Here is a 20,025-nt window from a genome sequence, read left to right on the forward strand (position 1 = left end):
GATTATAATAGAATTATAATAGTTCTAATGAGCTGAATAATTACTGTGATGGAAATAAAGATAGAGTACTGTGGAAGCATGTAGAAGGGCCTCTAGTAATGATAAGTATTTAGGAAAGGCTTTGCAAAGGAACTGTTGCCTAGGGAAAAAGTGAACTTAGCCAGACACTACAAGGGAAAGAGACCTCCTGGGCAGAGGAAAAGTCTATACAGAGGCACAAAACCCTATGAAAACATGTTAGATTCGGTGAATGAACCATAGGCAAATTATTTGACTGCCTGTGGGGTGGTGGTAAGAAACGAGGCAGGAAAGGGGCATATCATGAAGAGCCTCATATGCTATGCTGACAGATAGGAAAATAATGTCTTTTACACATTCACCACTTTGAGTATTAAAGAAAAAATAATTATCCTAAAATATTTAAATATCTCAAAACATATTTAAGAAAGCTCTTTTATTTCTTGATTCAGTTAAAAAGAACTGTCTTGTTTCTGCTAAGTAATTGCCTTTCTTCTAAGTAATTGTGGCATTTCAGCCAGTCTGGAAGAAAACACAGAACTGGAAAGAATAAACATAGAATACCCACAACAAGTGGGAGATTTGTGCTGAAGGAAATATAAACAAACCGTTTATATCAGTCTTTCAATGTCTGCCAGAAGAAGGAAAAGTATATAATTGATTTTCACTCTCCATGTGAAAGTTTTCCATAGTCAAACAAGAAAATAACCCAGGGTGCTACTTGCCATTATGAGAAGAATCTGTTTTCTATAAGATTGAACATTTTTCCTGCCAACGGTTTAAAAAAAAAAGTAGCCAGGCTGTTAGGTATTTGATTTGACTGCTCAAAACCCTAGACCTTTCAGCCTGGGTCCAATCAGAAAACAGATTAAACCATATCTGTAATTTAAACAGAGGAATATAATATGAAGAATTACTAAGCTATAATAGAAAGTAACTATAAAGACATGAAGAAAACTAACAGATACCCAAGGAAGGACAAACTTGGAGGGTGACCCATTTCCCAGGGCTAACGTTTGTACCTCACTGAAGAAAGTGCAGTTGTAGCCCATTGGATGGTGGAGAAGGTTGGTGGGTTGCCTGGTCCAGAGCTGATCCTCAGTCACTGGGCAAGTGGAAAACAAACCTCTGAGGTCCAAGTGAGCTGTAGCTGTTGAGTGGATACACAGAAATTGTCAGGACACCACTGTGGGTGTGAGATCTGAGTATATGATATCTGTGTTGGGGGGGGCCATGGGAAGATGACCACTGGCCCAGTCACTGAGGCTACTCGGCATGCAGCTGGGGAAGTGTACCACCAAACATCTTTGCATATCCACACCACTGATCAACCGTGCAACAGGAGCAAGAACAAATAAAACACTGCGGTTGTACCGTGGAACTAGGAAGAGAAGTTCGTTCCTTCCTCCTTCACTGTCTCTGAATCACCTTCTCCTGGCAAAGCCTAACACTGTGCTCACTGTAAAAGAAAATGCTTAGTTTAGGCCATTGTCATAGACCATGTATGAAGTGAATTTGGAGCTAAGAGGCAATAAATATGTAACTGGCACAGGATCTGACTGCCTACAGTCTTGAACCTTTCACCAGTGTCTGGCTTATAATTGAGAAAAAAATATTAAAGTAGCCCCTGATACCCAGGAACTGATATAGCTCTTAAGCTAGGGCTCACTGTTAGTGCAAACTTATCTGATGCTCACAGCTGAGTCCTGTTGTTCTATAGAATATAAATAGTCTCATAGGAACATCCACTTCAGGCAAGATCACTGCGCACCTCACAAAATACTGAACATCCTCTTCTTTCACTGAATTAGTAACTGTTCTACTTCCTTGCCAAATACATTTCTAACTGCCCCCCCTTAATCTGCATTCCCTATAGATTAGACTTATTGAGATACCCTGCCATAAAATTCCCTTGATTTATTTTTTTTAATTTGAGAGAGAGAGAGGGAGTATACATGAGAGCAGGGTAAAGAGGCAGAGGGAGAGAGAGAGAGGAAGAGAAAAAGAGAGAATCCCAAGCAGGTTCTACACTCAACTCTGAGCCTGATGCAGGATTTGATCCTACAACCTTGGGATCATGACCTAGGCCAAAATCAGGAGTCAGGTATTCAACCAACTGAGCCACTGAGATGCCCCTAGAATTTCCTTGATTTCTGACAGTATCTAATCCAAAACAAATCTCCACTTCCTTAGACCCTACCTAAAATTATCCAAACCTAACCCAAATGCTGTAATATGTTACCTCTAAACCCTCTCTCTTACTTACTAAGACATTCCACAGATCCTCAAAGTATGTGTTCTCCCTCTCTATAAGGAGTAAGTAGTAAACCCAACTTGTTCAAATACAGGTGTGTTCTTGGGGTTTTTGACTAAAGAACATTGACAGAATAAATGATTACTACTAAGTGTTCCTTAACCAAATGGATCTTCTTACTCCTCCTTTTCCTTAAACCATTATTCTTACTACATGGCAGTGAGAAAGAATGAAATCTGGCCATGTGTAGCAACATGGATGGACCTTGAGGGTGTTATGCTGAGCGAAATAAGTCAGGCAGAGAAGGACAGATACCATATGTTTGCACGTATAGGAGGATTAGGAGGAACTTAACGGAGGACCATGGGGGAGAAGAAGGGGAAAAATAGTTGGGGAGAGGGAGGGAGGCAAACCATGAGAGACTCTTGAATGCTGAGAACAAACTGAGGACTGATGGGCATGGGGGGTAGGGGTAGGGGGTGATGGGCATGGAGGAGGGCACTTGTGGGGATGAGCACTGGGTGTTATATGGAAAGCAACTTGAGAATAAATTATTTAAAAAAAAAATTATTCTTAAGTAAGGTTTTCATAAGTTGGAGGTAGGTAGGGGATTGGAAGAAGAATATCCCCCTACCTTAAATTACTTAAACATCTTTTAAGTAATTTAATGTTGTAAAAACTGTAATTATTTTTTAAAACCTAGATTTTAATGTTTTTTTTTAAGTTAGCTAAGTTAGAAATAATTACTTTAAGGAAGTAATTATCTTAGAAAACTAATCTTTAATCAACAATACCAATAAAACTCCTGAAAAGTTTGTTTTTATAACTATTTTTATTACTAAAAAACTCCATAGAAATGCTAATTTTTAAAAGTTAGTAAACATACACCAGAATAAACAAGTTATTGTTCTAATAGCCCATCTACATAATACATACTGCACATTTTAAACACAGTCAAATCATAAAATATATAAATGAGATTACTCTTAATATTTTTCTTTCTCTTAATTTTTCAGTGAGCTCTTTTCCTCAAAGTTCAGGAGTGACATGGGGAATACATATTCCTGGTAGAACCAACATTTTGCTTTCATTTTCTCTCTTTTTTTTTTTTTTTAATTTTTAAGAGAGTGAGTGCATGAGTAGGGGAGAGGGACAGAGGGCAAGAGAGAGAGAGAGAGAGAGAGAATGCCAAACAGGCTGTATGCTCAGCATGGGGTGTGACACAGGCCTCAATCCCACAACCCTGGGATCATGACCTGAACCAAAAGCAAGAGTTGGATGTTCAACTGACTGAACCACCCTGGCACCCTGTGGTTTCATTCTGTAGTCACTTCTAAAAAGCTGTGGAAGCTTCCTGAGGGGCCCTTCCTACTGTGAAAGGCCTTGGAAAACCTGCATTATATTTCACTATTAAAATCTTTACATCTTTAATATAGAGGAGGAAAAAAATGTTTAAATTTGATTTGATTCTGAACAGTAGTTCTGATCCATATAAGGTCTACTTAAACATAGTTAGAATGAGTCAATTGGTAGAAATTCTCTGTAATGAGCAGTATCCATGGCTTAGTAAATGGATATTTGAAATTTCTTCGTAATGTGGCTGTGCAAATAATTAAGTAAATATATGAATATCCAAGAAATGTGATTTTTGAGTGCATAGTTTCTTGTCTGAGTAGTTACCATTTTCTCCTAGTGAACAATTAAAAGTTCTTTAGTCTCTTGTGGACAAAATCTAATCAAGTCTAAGTTATGGATAGCCAGCAAAATTATATAGTCTTATTCTAGCAATCATTTATTTGTTAAAGAATACTTGTGAGGGGCGCCTGGGTGGCTGAGTCAGCTAAGCATCATGCCCAGGTTGTGATCTCTCAGTCATGAGATTGTGCCCTGTGTTGGGCTTTGTACATGTGGAGCCTACTTGGGATTCTCTCTTTCCCTCTCTCTCTGTTCCTCCCTCACTCTCGAGCTCTCTCAATCTCTCAATATAAATAAACATTTAAATATATATATCTTTTGAGCATCTATTTTATGTCAGATAACTGGGCTAAGGTGCTTACAAAAAAAAAAGACTCTAATCCTTGGTTGAAATGGGTGACCATTTCCCTGAATTTATTAAAGACCTTCCCCTGAAAAAACTTTTCATAGTTTATCTGCATGCTTTCCTACCCTTTATTTTTTTGTGTGTTTTGTTAGGACTTGCAATAAGAGGAGAAAAGTAGAATATACGATAGCATCATTAAATTTGGTCAGTAAATATTCCTCAGCACTGGCTATCAACTAGGCTCTGTGCTTCCTGGGCAAAATAAGATAGAATGGTACCACTCTGCCTTTAGGTACTTTAGGTACCACAGTGGAGAAAAGAAAGCCCATGGGACAGGTGCCTTTAAGGACTTCTGTCAGAGTGCGAAGCTGCAGTTAGTAGGGATAGTTAACAGATTTCAGGGGTTTTAAATCAGCTGCCCCACCTCTACTCCTGTGATGGAAGACCCCAATCACCTACAGATCAAACATCTGCCTGATCTAGCAGAGTGGTAGGTAGCCATCTGATCTCCTCTGACTACCTCATCTCCACAGAGTACCAGCAGTCTCAGCCTAGAGCTGGTGTGTGTGTGTGTGTGTGTGTGTGTGTGTGTGTGTGTGTTCGTGTTCATGAGTGTCCATGTCCCCATATCCCCACATGAGGTAATTGGGTCAGCTCTTAATGTTCATATGACTGACCCCTACCCCTCAGGCCATCTGGTATTTGTATTTTAAAAGTATTCCTATAGGGGCACCTGGGTGGCTCATTTGGTTGAGCGACTCTTGATTTCAGCTCAAGTCATGATCCCACGGTCATGGGATCAAACCCCACATCGGGCTCCATGCCTGGCATGCCTGCTTAAGATTCTCTCTTTCTCTCTCCCTCTGCTCCTCTCCCTTGCTTGTATTTTCTCTCAAAAAAAAAAAAAAAAAAATGTGTGTGTGTATGTATATATTCCTGTTAACAGGTTTTCACCTAAAATTTACATCTTAATACTGAATCAAACAAGAAACTTCTAAGTTACTTAGGCTATAATAGCTGATGATTCATTACCAAAACCCACTGTAGATTTATTAAAGGTAGTTGTATACAAATTATAAAACATCACAAGAAAGATTTTTAAGCAGAAAACATCCTGATTATGCTTAGGCAGGTGTTCTTTGGGTTGACATGAACCAGATAGCATCTGATCATTTTCTTTAACCTGTTTTAGAAGACTCCTCAAAATCTTCCTTCTCTAGATTTTACTCCTTTTATGCATAGTGAATTCTGTAAGAACAAAATTACAAGTCCATAAAATCCCTTAATTCTTAAATTCTTAAATCCAAAAAAGTTCAGAAAATTAGAGGCGCCTGGGTGGCTCAGTCGGTTGAGTGTCCGACTTCGGCTCAGGTTGTGATCTCACACATTGTGGGTTTGAGCCCCACGTCGGGCTCTATGCTGACAGCTAGCTCAGAGCCTGGACCCTGCTTCAGATTCTGTCTCCTTTTCTCTCTGACCTTCCCCTGCTCATGCTGTCTCTCTGTGTCTCAGAAATAAATAAAACATTAAAAACAATTTTTTTTTAATTAAAAAAATCAAAGATTCTTTTTGTAACTCGTTTCTTGGAAAACCAGACTTGAACCAGCCCTGTTAAAATTTTCTATCTGTCCTACTGGGACATTCATAAAGTTCACTGCAGAAATATTAATGTGTAATGGCTCTGCCTTACATATTTCATATATAGGGTATGTGCACAATATTTCTTTTATAAATTTAAAGAAAAAACTGAATTCTAAACACATCTACCTCCGAAAGTTTAAATAGGAATTATAGACAGTGGATATATAAAGTAATCCATGGCAGAGTGGTTTAAGAGGGAACTTTATATGTAACTCTGTGAGTAATGAATGTTAACTAAACTGCAGTAATCATTTTGCAGTATTTACATAAATCATTATGTGTACACCTAAAACTAATAGTGTTATGTGTCAATTATATCTAAAATGAAGCCGGGGGGGTACACTTTAATACTGTAACTTTAATTTTCTGGTAACTTTCACTTTGTTTTTAGATTGGATAGTTACATAGTTGGGAGTTAAACATAGGAAGTAAGATTATGAGTGCATATATTTGATTTCTTATACCCACAAAATGAAGGCTAAAATAAATATAATCAGGATAACCATAGGCCATCACCATGATCATACATACAAGAAAAAAAGAGCCTTTGAATTGGGTATTATGTAGATGTGCATATAAAGTGATCAAGTAGCAGTATTCTTGTACATTTTCAATGGAAGACATGCCAAGCACAATTTTATTAGTTCTTGTTTCCTTCACATTTTAAGGGAATATAAATTTACATACTGTTGATTTCAGAAGCAAAAATTTGATAAAGTTTCCTCCGTATTGTTACCCCCTTAATACCATTCAAGTGAAGCCATTTAACTCTTTAATTATAGTGGGATAGACTGACCTATTGTCTGCATGATCATAAAGAAACAGTTTAATTATTACAAGATTTTATTCTGGAAATTAATATTTTCAAGCTCAATGCAGTTGATTATGTTTTTATTTGGAATCTTCCCCTCCTTTTTTCCTTGTTCTGTACAGATTATCAACGCTTGATGACTGTGGCGGAAGGCATCACCACACTTTTGTTCCCATTTCAATGGCAGCATGTTTATGTACCCATCCTCCCTGCTTCTCTGCTACATTTTCTTGATGCTCCTGTCCCTTATCTGATGGGCCTTCAGTCAAAAGAAGGAACTGACCGTTCTAAACTAGAACTTCCTCAAGAGGTAAAATTTATAATGGGTGATGAAGCATTTTTGCTGTTTGTCGATTTAGGCCAAGGCCACTTTTTGTAGACAGCATTGTCTTTGTCCAAACTGTGTCTCTGACTGTCCTCAATTTCCCAAGTAGTGCTAAGGTAGAGCCCCAGCCATGGAGTGCAGATCCTGACTCCTGATGGTTACCAAGACTAGTCATTAATTAGGCATGGTCCAAACAGGACAGGCAAATTTTCACAGCGATAAATCTGTGAAGATGGAGCAACAGTAGCATTATCTAGTTGGTTTATTGTTCTAATGACATTTATTTCCTTTTTCCCTTATTTATTTTAGAAATTCTGCTTTTAAACAAAACAACCCAGGTTTTCACATCTTTAAAATCTCTAAGGTCATTAAATGAAATGAATTTGATTCTTGACTTCCATCAAATGAAATGTAGCATCTTTCAGCAAACTATAGATAATGGAAATATCAAATACCTTAGTATTCTTTTTTTTCAGACCTAAAGGTAGTTATCAGCTTTTTCTAAATGTCAGCTTGGCTAGGTGATTGAGATAAAAACTCTAACCCCTAGCTTTTAGGCCACCTTCAGGTTACTATGCTTTCTGTGTGTTGTATTTTCAGATGTTGTTTAAGAAGAAAATTGGGAATTCTTGGAAGCATTTTGAGTGTAGTTTTTATCTTTTGTTAATGGTACTCAGAATTGGAATATAAAACCTTTGAAATGAAATAATGATGAGAGTGCCATGGCCTATTAAAAAACATTAAATAGTTAACTACATTATATTATTAGCTATTTAATTAGCACCTTTCTTAATAAGATCTTTCATGCTGTGCTATGCTTTTATTTGTTCCTATTTCCCATAGAGATCCTCATTTTAATATGTGAATTTAAAATAACACACTAAGCCACAGCCATTATACCCATTAATGATTCCTGTAATCATTCTTTGCTTACTTTATTCCAATGAATGTTTCCCTACCAAAATTAACATTTTTGTTCAGGGAAAAATAGCTTGACTGGGATCATATAAAATGCTTATAAAAGCTGTCTTGTTCTTTTGAGCTTATGCATGTTCTCTGCTTTTGCCTCCCCATTATATCTCTTTTCTCTATTACCTGAACTCTCTTGTTTTCTCTTTTATTTGATTAAGTATCTTGTTGGTTCAAAAATTTATCCTTTAAATTTTCAAGGAAAAGGAAATAGACTAATCAAATGTATTTTAAGTACAATTTAAGTTTAAAAACTTAAATAGTGACATGTTTTAGTTTCTTGTTGAGTATTTGGTCTATTTGTATATCAAATGATATTTTATAAGACAGTATGTTTTGGTGTATAAAATCTTTCCATGCTTACATGAGTTAGAATTGTTAAGAGTTTTTAAATGCTACCTATATATTTTTGGAGTGGGGAAATCTTTCTGTCTCCCTATATGTGAATATTTTCTGACTCTAAAGACAAACCTAAAAATTCTGAAAGCTCTTGGCAGCAGTGTCTTTGATTTTCTAATTGTTTACTCCTTAAATCAATATATTTTTAAGTGTGTTTATTTTTTTAAGAGAGAGAACAAGCGGAGAGGGGCAGAAAGAGAGAGGGAGACACAGAATACAAAGCAAGTTCCAGGCTCCAAGCTGTTAGCACAGAGCCCAGCCTGGAGCGTGAACTCATGAACTGTGAGATCATGACCTGAACCAAAGTCAGATGCTCAATTGACTGAGCCACCCAAGAGCCCCAATCAATACTCTTTAATAAATGTACATACCCGTCTATTCATGGAGTAGAATAGCATGAAATAACCTGGGTCAGCTGTGAAAAGAGAAAAGAGTAGTGTATAGAAAATATATGTTAGTACATTTTTATTTTAGAAGAAAATGCTAACAGCTGACCCAGGTTATTTCATACTATGCTACTCTATGAATAGATAGGTATGTACACTAATTAAAGAGTATTGATTCAAGGAATAAAAAATTAGAAAATCACAGACATTGTTGCAAGAGCTCTCAGAATTTTTAAGTTTGTTTATCTTTAGAGTCAGAAAATACATACAAATCACTTTGTGCTCGTAACATTTTACAATGAGAGAAATAATCTACTTCACACAATTTTGACGAAGATGTAGGTATAAAAATAGCCATTTTTAAAAGTGACTTAAATGCACTCACTAGTAATATTCACTACTTCCCTCCTTTCCCTGAAAACTGTAAAATAAAATAATAGGTAAAAATAGTGATGGGGAAAAAATAGTGACAAGGCTCCTTAGAATAGTTACGAAAATGATAAGTTTACAAAATGATTATTTTAAGAAGGTATGATTTTAGTTGTTAGCTAACCTATGTACCTTCATAGACTTATAATTAACCACCCACTTACTCTCCCCTTAGTTCTAAAATGATAGGCACAGGTAGCCATTTGTTAAATTGTTTCTTCAGGGGGTGGGGTGCGGAAAGTGACGGTAGAAGGATACAGCACTGAGGATGAACTGCAGAGAAGGGTGCTTCACTTGATCCCGTTCTTGGTTGTCTTTATAGTAAATGGTGGGCCAAAAATCCAGAGAAAAACTGAAATAGAATCGCTTTTTCTACTTTTTTTTTGTTATGTCCTATCCTAAGAGTCTGTGGGGATATTTTAAATATTCTCCTATGGCTTACCCTTATACCAGCTTAACTTCAGCCATTGAGAAACTATATCCCTTAGTAAGCATGGAGAGAGCTGCCCTGGCCTCACATTCCCAGATACTTCCTCCTCCTGTGTACATCTTTGAGGTTCCACAAAATGACTGTCTCCTTAAGTCTTATTCATTCATTCACCAAACAGTTGTCTCATACACTACAAGTGTAGGATGCATTAGGGGACATCAAGATAAATAAGATGTAATTTCTGCTTTCCAAAGTAAGTCATTTACAAATATCAATAACAGAGGTTAAAAAAAATAAGAGGAATGAATGAACTAAGCATATATGCAAAGGAAATCAGAATATCTTTAGGGTAGGGACATGGGAAAGCTTCCTGGCAGAAGAAATGATTAAGCTTTAAGTCTTTGTTCTCTTTCTTTTGAGGGAACTTTGTGTGTATGTGTTTCATTTTTAACTAGGCGTGACTACATACCATGAATGTGTGTAAGCAGCATTGATCAGCAAAAAATTTAGAAATATTTAGTCCTAAAACAATATAAGATTGAGATGTAAAGAGTGTTTGTTATTGCGTATGTAACATTTCTTGAGCTCTTCTGATAGAATTTTTTTTTCTGATGGAATTTTTTAGTTTAATCGTATTAAAAGTAAAAAGTGATTTATCAGAATGCCCTATTATATGGAGTTCTTGTTTGTTTTTGAAAAAAGGCTTTTTGGTTTTTCCTCAACAAGTCATCATAACACAAGTTAACAGTCCTATTTTTTAAATGTTAATTTATTTTTAATGTTTTATTTATTTCTGAGAGCGAGAGAGACAGCATGAACAGGGGAGGGTCAGAGAGAGAGGGAGACACATAGTCTGAAACAGGCTCCAGGCTCTTGAGCTGGCAGTCAGCACAGAGCCCGATGCGGGGCTCGAACCCACAAACCGTGAGATCATGACCTGAGCCGAAGTCGGACGCTTAACCGACTAAGCCACCCAGGTGCCCCTAACAATCCTATTTTTATTTTGTGATCATAAAAGCCCCAACTTGGGCCCAATCTAAGCAATCATAGGAGGGTATGAGAGACCCATGGAGTCATGAGGACCGGCCAGTGGCTGTGGTGCTGGAACCTCCGCCGTCCCCTGCGGCTCAGCAGCGGTGTAAGAGCATAACAAGCTTTAGAATTTCCCAGGTGTATCAATTTCTCCTTTCGTAGAAAGATTGAAGAGGATAGCAGGAAGGCATTAATGAGGGAAACAGTACAGTATGTAAGTGGTGGGAATGTGCTGCCTAACATTTAGATTAGCAAGTTAGTGAAGTTTTTTCTTCCATTTAAAGATACTGAATCATCCATTTGAATTCTAGTGACCTAATTTCTCCCCCCTAGTCTTTCAACATACCCTGCTTTCTAGAGGCTATAGATAGACACATATATAAAGATGTGGATTTACAGAAAGTTGTAGGCAGCAATACAGTCTTCAGCAAGATTTGACTTCACCTCTTACTTTAATTAGAGGAAACTAATGATGTTGGAGATGAGGAAAATTGGAGGGAAAAACTCTCTTAAGCCACCAGGCTGTTTGAGGATGCTTATCTGGAACAGGTGTCAGGAAGTTGCCTAACTTCTTGGGCCTCAATTTCTTCATCTGCAGAATAAACATTTGAACTCAGAGGTCACGTCAGGCTTTAGGAATCATTGTTGATTTTCTGTTGTTAGATGCAGCAAAGTCTTGAGTTTCAGCTGAGCTAAATGTGGAACTTTTCTGTACTTCTTGTACATCAACACCTAACATAAAGATCAGGGATCAGAAGAGAAAACTAAAAACCCAACTCTTTGCTCTCCTCCTTTCATCTTACCTGGCCATACAGGATCAAATGACAGTATGAATTGTCCCTTGGCGACCTTGGTGGCCAAGCTGTAGGAGAGACAGGGAGACACAAGGTGAAACTTCCTGTTCTGCTGATTGACTTCCACTCTATGTGTGCCCTGCGTCCAGCCTGATGTAATGTAGTCAGCGTCAGTTTTATGTGATGGGCTGTACCTTTGGCCTCCCACCCTTCCAGAGCCTATGAGCACAATCTTCCTTTATACTGACAACCTTGTTCTAACTAAGAGAGTATGAATAGTAAAAGTAAAATATTGTTCTGGAGTCTACTCTAATCATGAGAGATAATCAGAATTTCATGCATATACTTGGCCCCTTGAATTGTCCATAACTACTTGGAAAATATTTAAAAGTCTTTTTATCCAATATAAGTTCAAAATATATTGCACAGGCAAACTCAAAAAAACTTTCCTCTGATTTCTGTTTCCTCTTCTTTTCAACTCAAAAATATCTCCTGAATCAATTCTTAATTATTCAAGGAGTAATCGTGTAGTTGTCTAAGCACTTGCCTCTCCCACTGTCTCCTGCTGTTTGTCTAATAACTTCTGATATGGTTGGTGGTCTAAGAGGTTGAAGCTAATTTTGGATAAAGTGAAGATTTGTGGATTTTTTGTAATTGGATTGTTCTTTGCCAATTTCATACAATTTGGGGGAACTAAGCTGCTAAATTTTAGCAATTGTTAATTCTAAATTACAGATGGTGTCAGCAGTGGAATGGCATAGAAAGTTCAGGCTGGATTCATCCAGTGAACGTTTTACCTAGTGCCTTCTATGTGTAAGGTACTATGACTTTATTCATTTAGGAATGCCTAATGGATATTCTGTGTTACAGAATCATGTCCAGATTATAACAAATTGTTAAGACCTAGACAAAATTATCCATGTGTATTCAATATGGTATAAAATACCTAAGGAAAAAATGCTGGAAAAAGAAAAAAAAATTTTAAATAACTGGCTGGGTTTTTTTAAATTTATTTATTTTGAGAGAAAGAAAAAGTGAGCGGTGGAGGTGCAGAGAGAGAGGAAGAAAGAGCATCCCAAGCAGGCTCTGCACTGTTGGCACAGAACCTAATATGGGGCTCAGTCTCACAAACCGTGAGATCATGACCTGAGCCAAAATTGAGTCAGGTGTTTAACTGAAATTATTTTTGAAGAATAAAAATGCTAGAAAAAATTTCTTAAAGAATAAAAATTCTTAACCTTGAGAAAGTTAGTATAAAAGGCACTGGAAGATCTTAAAAGTTCTCACCACAAGAAAAAAATTGTAATTATGTGTGGTGATGATGTTAAATAGACTTATGGTGGTGATCATTTCATAATCTATATTGATTCACACACCTAAAGCAAAATGTTATATGTCAGTTATATCTTAATTTTAAAAAGTCATTGTTATCTATGATTTTGTTTATAATAGTTGGCAAGAAGGGGCGCCTGGGTAGTTCAGTTGGTTGAGCATCCAACCCTCGATTTTGGCTCAGGTCATGATCTCATTGTTCATGGGATCAAACCCCATAACAGCACAGAGCCTGCTTGGGATTCTCTCTGTCTCTCTCTCTCTCTCTCTCTCTCTCTCTCTCTCTCTCTCTCAAAATAAACTTTAAAAAAATAGTCGGCAAGAATATTTTAGAATATAAAATTCCTCTATTTTAAAACCTTTGTATTACTATTTTTTCTTTTAGGCTAATTTGTGTTTTGTGGATATCGACAACCATTTTATTGAATTGCCTGAAGAATTTCCACAATTCCCCAATAAGGTGGATTTTATCCAGGAACTCTCTGAAGTGCTTCTTCAATTTGGGATCCCTCCTGAGGGCAGCCTACATTGCAGTGAGAGTGCCACAAAACTGAAGAATCTGGTTCTGAAGGACCTGGTTAATGACAAGAAGAATGGCAACGTCTCTACTCCTAACATCAGCATGTATGAGTTACTGAAGGGCAATGAAACCATAGCCCGCCTCCAGGCTCTGGCCAAGCGGACTGGTGTGACCATGGAAAAAATGGACCTCTCTGCCTCTCTGAGTGAAAAAGAAAAGGATTTAAAGCTGCAGTGTGAAGAGGCAGAGCTGAGGGACTACCAGCTCAACGTGCAGCTCCGCGAGGTCTTTGCCAACCGCTTCACACAGATGTTTGCAGATTACGAAGCGTTTGTGATTCAAACTGCCCAGGACATGGAGTCCTGGCTTACCAACCGAGAACAGATGCAGAACTTTGACAAAGTAAAAAAAAAAAACATAGTTTCCCTTTCTATGACTCTTAGTGGGCTGTCTTACTGATTTTGTTAACTTTTTTTAAACACAGATTTTTCCTCTCTCCCTTCCCATTAAGAACTTATTCTTATATTTTGTCTTCATCCTATAGTGACATCTCAACTTGTCCATGTAAAGATAACACTCTAGTTTCAGAAGACAAAGTTTTACCTCATCTTAGGATCAAAGTGATAAAAAGTGAATAAATTAAGTTTTATGACTGTAAGTCTAAGGTTCTGTTCCAAAGTTTGTGGGAAAGGAAGACAGAAAATGACACTGGCTTTCAGTTGTCCTGCTGAAGTTGAAGCTTCTATCTAAGGTTTACCATAGAGTTTTCTGGCTGATTTTCTTGACATATCCACCAGTTTTTTTGTTTGTTTTTGTTTTCCAGACAAAAGCACTTAAGGGTGTGCATTAACTCTTTCAAGTCACTAGGGTATAGTTCAGTCCCCTGCTTCTGTGATTGCCAAGTCATGATTTGCTATTAGAATACACTATGGCTTTTTGCTAAATGGTATCTTTGTGTCTTGAAAGACCTCTAAAAGGAGCTAATGTATTCTAAGAAGCTAACTAACAATTATGGAGTCTCTGGCAAATAAATATTAATAAAAAACTTTTGTAAAGGTGGGTAGTATCTAAGGTTATTTTCTGATTTCATCAGATATTTTTTCAGTTGAAGTATATAAACTACATTGAACAGTTAAGTTCTAATGCATTTTATGTTTGAGAAAACTTCTTTAATAAATTAAGAAGCCTTCACTTCTCCAAATGTATTCCTGCTCTTAGGTTCCTTTCTTATTAAGCTTACCCATTTTTTTCTTCATTTTTTTCCTATCCAACTTGGAACTAATCTGTGTACACTCATGATTTATCCTTGGAGCAATTCAAATTCTTATCTAAATCGAGCACTGGTACTTTTCTTCCTTCTTAATCTTTATGTAGCTTCAGACTATAAATGGAATTCTTTTTATATAACGACTAGAAAAATGAAAGTTTCATGTGGATTCCAGAAGGCTTGTAATCATCTCATTTTTCACTCGGAAAATGTACAGGACTATCACATGCTAGGCCTCCAAGCCAAGTCTTTGCTGATTTCAGTGTTGTAGTCCATGAGGGTCTGAATATCAAAAGCCAAACATTTGGCTCCTTTAGGAAAAAGGAAAACTCTTTGCTCTAGAAAAAGTAAAAATGATACTTACCTGTAAAATATCTTTTAAAGAGGTGAATTGCTTTTTAGAGACTACTGTGAACCTTTCCCTGGCTATTCAGATGTATGTAAATACATCTGAACTATAGAAGCACTTAATTTGAATAAGTGGGTTTCTCTAAGGAACTTTTTTAAAGGTTTCCTAAATTTTATTTATTTATTTTTTAATGTTTTTTGTTTATTTCTAGGAGAGAGAGAGAGAGACAGCGTGAGCAGGGGAGGGTCAGAGAGAGAGGGAGTCACAGACTGAAACAGGCTCCAGGCTCTGAGCTGGCAGTCAGCACAGAGCCCGATGCGGGGCTCGAACCCACGAACCGCGAGATCGTGACCTGAGTGAAAGTCGGACGCTTAACCGACTAAGCCACCCAGGCGCCCCTAAAGGCTTCCTAAATTTTAGAATGAAAAATAAATATACTAGTAAGAAACCGATGGCTATTAAGGAGGCCATTGTCAGAACTTACCCTTCCCCATCTTCTGCCTTCTGGCTTCTGCCACACTGCACCTACTCAAAAGAATGAAAAGCAAAACCAATCCAGCAGCTGAAATAGTAATTCAGTTCCAAATTTCAGCTAGTACCAGGCTGTGACTAGAATTCCTGTACATACATGAACCTGAAGAACCACAGAAGAAGAAGAGCACTTAGAATTAGGAGCTTGTTACAATTTACTGAACCAGTCCGTGTGGCAGACAGTCTTGTAACAGGAACCTGCAGCCAGTTATATGTGTTTTCCAAAGGCTTGAATAGCTCTGGATAGCAATACTTATTTTAGTTGTTAAGGCCCAGACTCTTCAATCACCACAGGCTTGATCTTGAATTAAGACTCATCGATCAGTCTTGAACAGTTTTAGGACCTAGGAAAACATCCACTTGAAAAACAAAGATTTCACCCATAAACACAAATTCCATGTTTTTAAAAGGTTATGACTTACATATTTATCACAGTCCTATCTGTTGATCACATCAGTACCTTATGACTCAGAGGTATACTGCATAGACTAGTAACAGCAGAAAAAAAATCACAGCTCACTTAGGAAAGGGGTCAAAAATTATTGGCAAGTGAAGAGGATGGTCAATGATATGGCAGCATCTGATCCACCATCTTTCATTAATTAGGCCCCGTTTTCCACATCAATGTCATGAGTATCAGAATGCAAATCAATTTTGAAAGGTGGAATCAGTACTAAAGGCCTAAGTCACCTAATTTTCATGAATTTAAAAGGAAAAGTGAATTAAAATTAATTTCAAGCATCAGTTTTGCATGTTACAAGATCTTTTTTTAAATGACCTCAGCAACAAATAATTTTGAGATTTCTCACGTAGTACTAAGATAATCTCTTTGCACTAATAATTTCTAATTATCTCATTACAGGCTTCCTTTCTGTCTGACCAGCCTGAGCCTTACCTGCCATTTCTTTCACGCTTCATTGAAACGCAGATGTTTGCCACCTTTATTGATAATAAAATTATGTCTCAGTGGGAAGAGAAAGATTCTTTGCTCCGGGTTTTTGACTCTCGGATTGAGAAGATAAGACTGTATAATGTAAGGGCCCCCACCTTGAGGACATCTATCTATCAGAAATGCAGCACTTTAAAAGAAGCAGGTACATTTATCACGCCTTTTAAAATTGACTTAAAATTCATGATTTCTTTTTACACATTGTTGGCCTTATAAACTGAAAATTAATTTTCAATTTTAGATTTCATGATTAATCCTTATATTTTATCAAGTGTTTTCTATAGTTTTGTTTCCTTCTGTTTCTGTGAATTAATGTCCATCCTATTCCTACTTGACATTCCTCTTCCCTTAGAAGAGGAAAAACAGTAAAAAATTGAATCAAATATAACTATTAGGTTGCTATGATTTTTGTCTTATTCTCTTTTATTGCCTTAATTGAAAAAATATAAATTTCTTTTTTGCTGCTTATGTTGCATTTTTACTTCTCACCTCCTTTCATTAAAAGAAAGATAAGTATTAATTTAAAATAGTAAATCTGAGATGCTGCCTAATTTACATAACTACAACAATATGTTTATTTTTTAGTGGTGTCATTAATTATTCACTTATTGAAATTAAAATCTCTGGATTCTTGGATTCAGATTAGAGGTTCCTCTGGGATGCCTGGACGACTCAGTTGGTTAAACATCCAACTTCGGCTCAGGTCATTATCTCGCAGTTCGTGGGTTCAAGCCCCGCATCGGGCTCTGTGCTCACAGCTCAGAGCCTGGAGCCTACTTCAGATTCTGTGTCTCCCTCTCTTTCTCTGCCCTTCCCCCACTCGTGCTTGCTCTCTCTCTGTCTCTCTTCCCCCCCTCAAAAAATGAATAAACACTTAAAAAAGTAAATTAAACAAAAACATTAGAGCCTCCCCAACCCTGACACCAGTTTTTCCCTTAGAGAATCATCAGTCTTGGCCAGTCTTGTCTGGCAGTAATATAGTCCATTAAATAAATAATCATATTATTAGCAAGTATTTTGAGTACTTACTGTGTTCCAGACATCGTACCACATGTTTTACGTGCAGTTTTGCATTTGATCTTAACAATGAGGAGGTATAAACATATGTATTTCTGTTTTATGACTGTCCTCATTTTACAATTGGGAAAGCTGAGAGGTTAAGTAACTTGCTTATGGTTGCTTGGCCAGTGACTGATGGTGCATGATTTGAACTCAGGTTTGACTAATTCTAATACCTGAAGCCTTACAACCACATTAGATGTTTATTTATTAAAGAAACATGTGAAGTGTACCAGTCCACACAGTTTTATACATTTCTACCTTGTTCCTAACACTTTCTTTGCCAAATAAACTGCTACCTATCACCTGAATGCCCCTTCCTTTAATTATTTTTTCCCTTTCGAGCATAGTTGCTATTTGAGAGCAAGTTTTCCACTGAAGCAAGAGGCAGGAAAGAGTTTCTTTGCTCTGCCTCCATGTTTGCCTTTCTCACTTTATTTAAATAGATCAGAGTCACAGGAGTGGTGATGCTGTAGTTGTAGCATATTTAAGGAAAGAGGTATGTAAATGATGTCTTTAGTCTTATGAGGTCTCTGAGAATTCATTATTATGCTGAAATATCATTCTGTTTTATTCCCACTCAGAAGGGTAGATCCTTGGAGTGCCTTCAGGAAACAGCAGTTACCTCCGTATTTCTGGAATTTGAGGGAGTGGAATGAAGGAAATTGTCTGTCCCTATTCAGAGAATAGTATGACTTTCAGTGCTTTAATAGCCATGTGAATAATATAATGCCTTGTTGAGAAAATTTCAGTCCTCCCTTCCTGACAGAATTTTTTTAATGGAGCCAAGCACTGATTCCTTTATTTGTGTGCTTCCAGAAACTCTTTTTAGTTAAAATAGGTTTTCTGTCAGCCCCTCAAAGAAGTTGACATTCCCAGTATCATCACAGAAATTATAGAATACTCAAAATATACCATTATAGGTTTAACATATGAAAATGAGATTAGGCTAAAGCACTAGACTCCCAGGAACCTAATTTATCAAAGTAAAGAAGGCAGCTGGCTGTGACCGTGTCTATCCCCCCCATAAATGGTGCAGTTATGTCTTTCCTCAGGTAAAATTATCCTCCCACCCCAAACAAAAGCATAGAGGTTGGCATTTGTTGTTCATTATTGACTTTTACTGTATATTTATTTTGTCCTTTGTTGTTTTGATATTATTTTTGTTTTGCCTCTAACTAAGAAGAATTTTGATTTGCAGGTGAACTCTATAGGCAGAGGCTATCTGCTGTTGATATTGTGGCACCAGAACCGCATGATATCTGTGCAGAAAGACAAGTTGATAGTAATGCAGAGTTTTTCTTTTTTCTTACCGATCACAGAAAATGAGTATTGGCACAGACCCTTGAAAATCTAACAGGCCCATGACCTCTCAAAGCAGGCATTTAATAATTCCTGAATGTTCAGTGTTCACTGGTGGTATAATTACTGAAAAGTAACATTGTGTTATGCTCCCAAGGCACTCTTAAATATAAACCCTAGAGTAACTCATTGTGAATCATGATTTTTGTTTTTAAAAAGCTTCCTGACTAAAGGAGAATAACTCAGTATCAGATGGATTTCTCTGTCATTTTAAATCCAGTAGAAAAACTGAAGCTACCTTTTTTTTCTTTCATGAGAACAGAAGCATTCATTGGCAGAGATGGAATTTTGTAGTATTTCATGGAACATAAAATTGGCAGAGACTTCAGAGAATTCCATGCCATGAGTCTAAGCTTTATTTTGCCTAAACCATCTGTTGATTAAGTGTTTTATAAATATTAGGAACACTGAGAGTATAGATAGGGTTGTGGAGAGCCAGGGGTGCATCATTGAAAAATTAACTATCATTTCACATTAAAATGTGGCATTCTTTTGCCCAACATAAAACATATGGACTGTGTTTTAGGAGAAGTTAGAAGTTGCACATTAAAAATAACATGAAATTCAAGAAGTTTTGGATAGATTCTTCTGAACTATAAAGGAGAATTAGGGAAGTTTGAGATGGGTATCTAATATTGTAAAGTTTAAGTCCTAGAGGGTAATAATGACTTTTGCAAAGTGTCCCTCACTGCTGTCATCAAACACAAACAACTGGCTTAGGTGAAACATTAAACTCACACAAGATGGTATTAAGCATGTTCTTTTGACAAGTGTGGAATATGTCATGGACAGATCCCTTTCCACTCAGAAGGAAAGTTTTTGAGACTATGGGGAGTAACCAGCAGTACTCAATCTGCTGGTGTTGAACTGGGCAAAATAAACTGGTTCCATGAAATACTTATAAAAATACCTTTTGGCTTCTCTTAAATCCCAAGATTAGCAGTTCCCACAGTGTGATCTGTTTATCACACAACCGCAATTACTGCTTGCTCTCCCCTTTTGGTAATCTAAAGGATTAGAGACCTAGTCTTGCTTCACAAATCTATTTTCTCTTGAAAATTCAGTTCATAAAAACATTAAGATCAGATTTTTTTTTTTTTTTTTTTTTTTTTTTTTTTCTGTGTAGA

General features: G+C 36.9%; 1 protein-coding gene across 1 annotated transcript in view; it reads left to right on the forward strand.

Moving 5' to 3' along the window:
- DENND5B (DENN domain containing 5B) overlaps window positions 1-20,025 on the forward strand; it is a 119,999-nt gene that overhangs the window by 30,017 nt on the left and 69,957 nt on the right. Inside the window, exons 3-5 of the mRNA XM_077774599.1 lie at window positions 6,888-7,075; window positions 13,247-13,783; window positions 16,391-16,622. Coding sequence (XP_077630725.1) covers window positions 6,888-7,075; window positions 13,247-13,783; window positions 16,391-16,622 — 957 coding nt within the window. The remainder of the gene's footprint in view (window positions 1-6,887; window positions 7,076-13,246; window positions 13,784-16,390; window positions 16,623-20,025) is intronic.

The sequence above is a fragment of the Crocuta crocuta genome, unplaced genomic scaffold (genome assembly GCF_008692635.1).
Source record: "Crocuta crocuta isolate KB4526 unplaced genomic scaffold, BGI_CrCroc_1.0 scaffold176, whole genome shotgun sequence".
NCBI classification, from domain to species: Eukaryota; Metazoa; Chordata; class Mammalia; order Carnivora; family Hyaenidae; genus Crocuta; species Crocuta crocuta.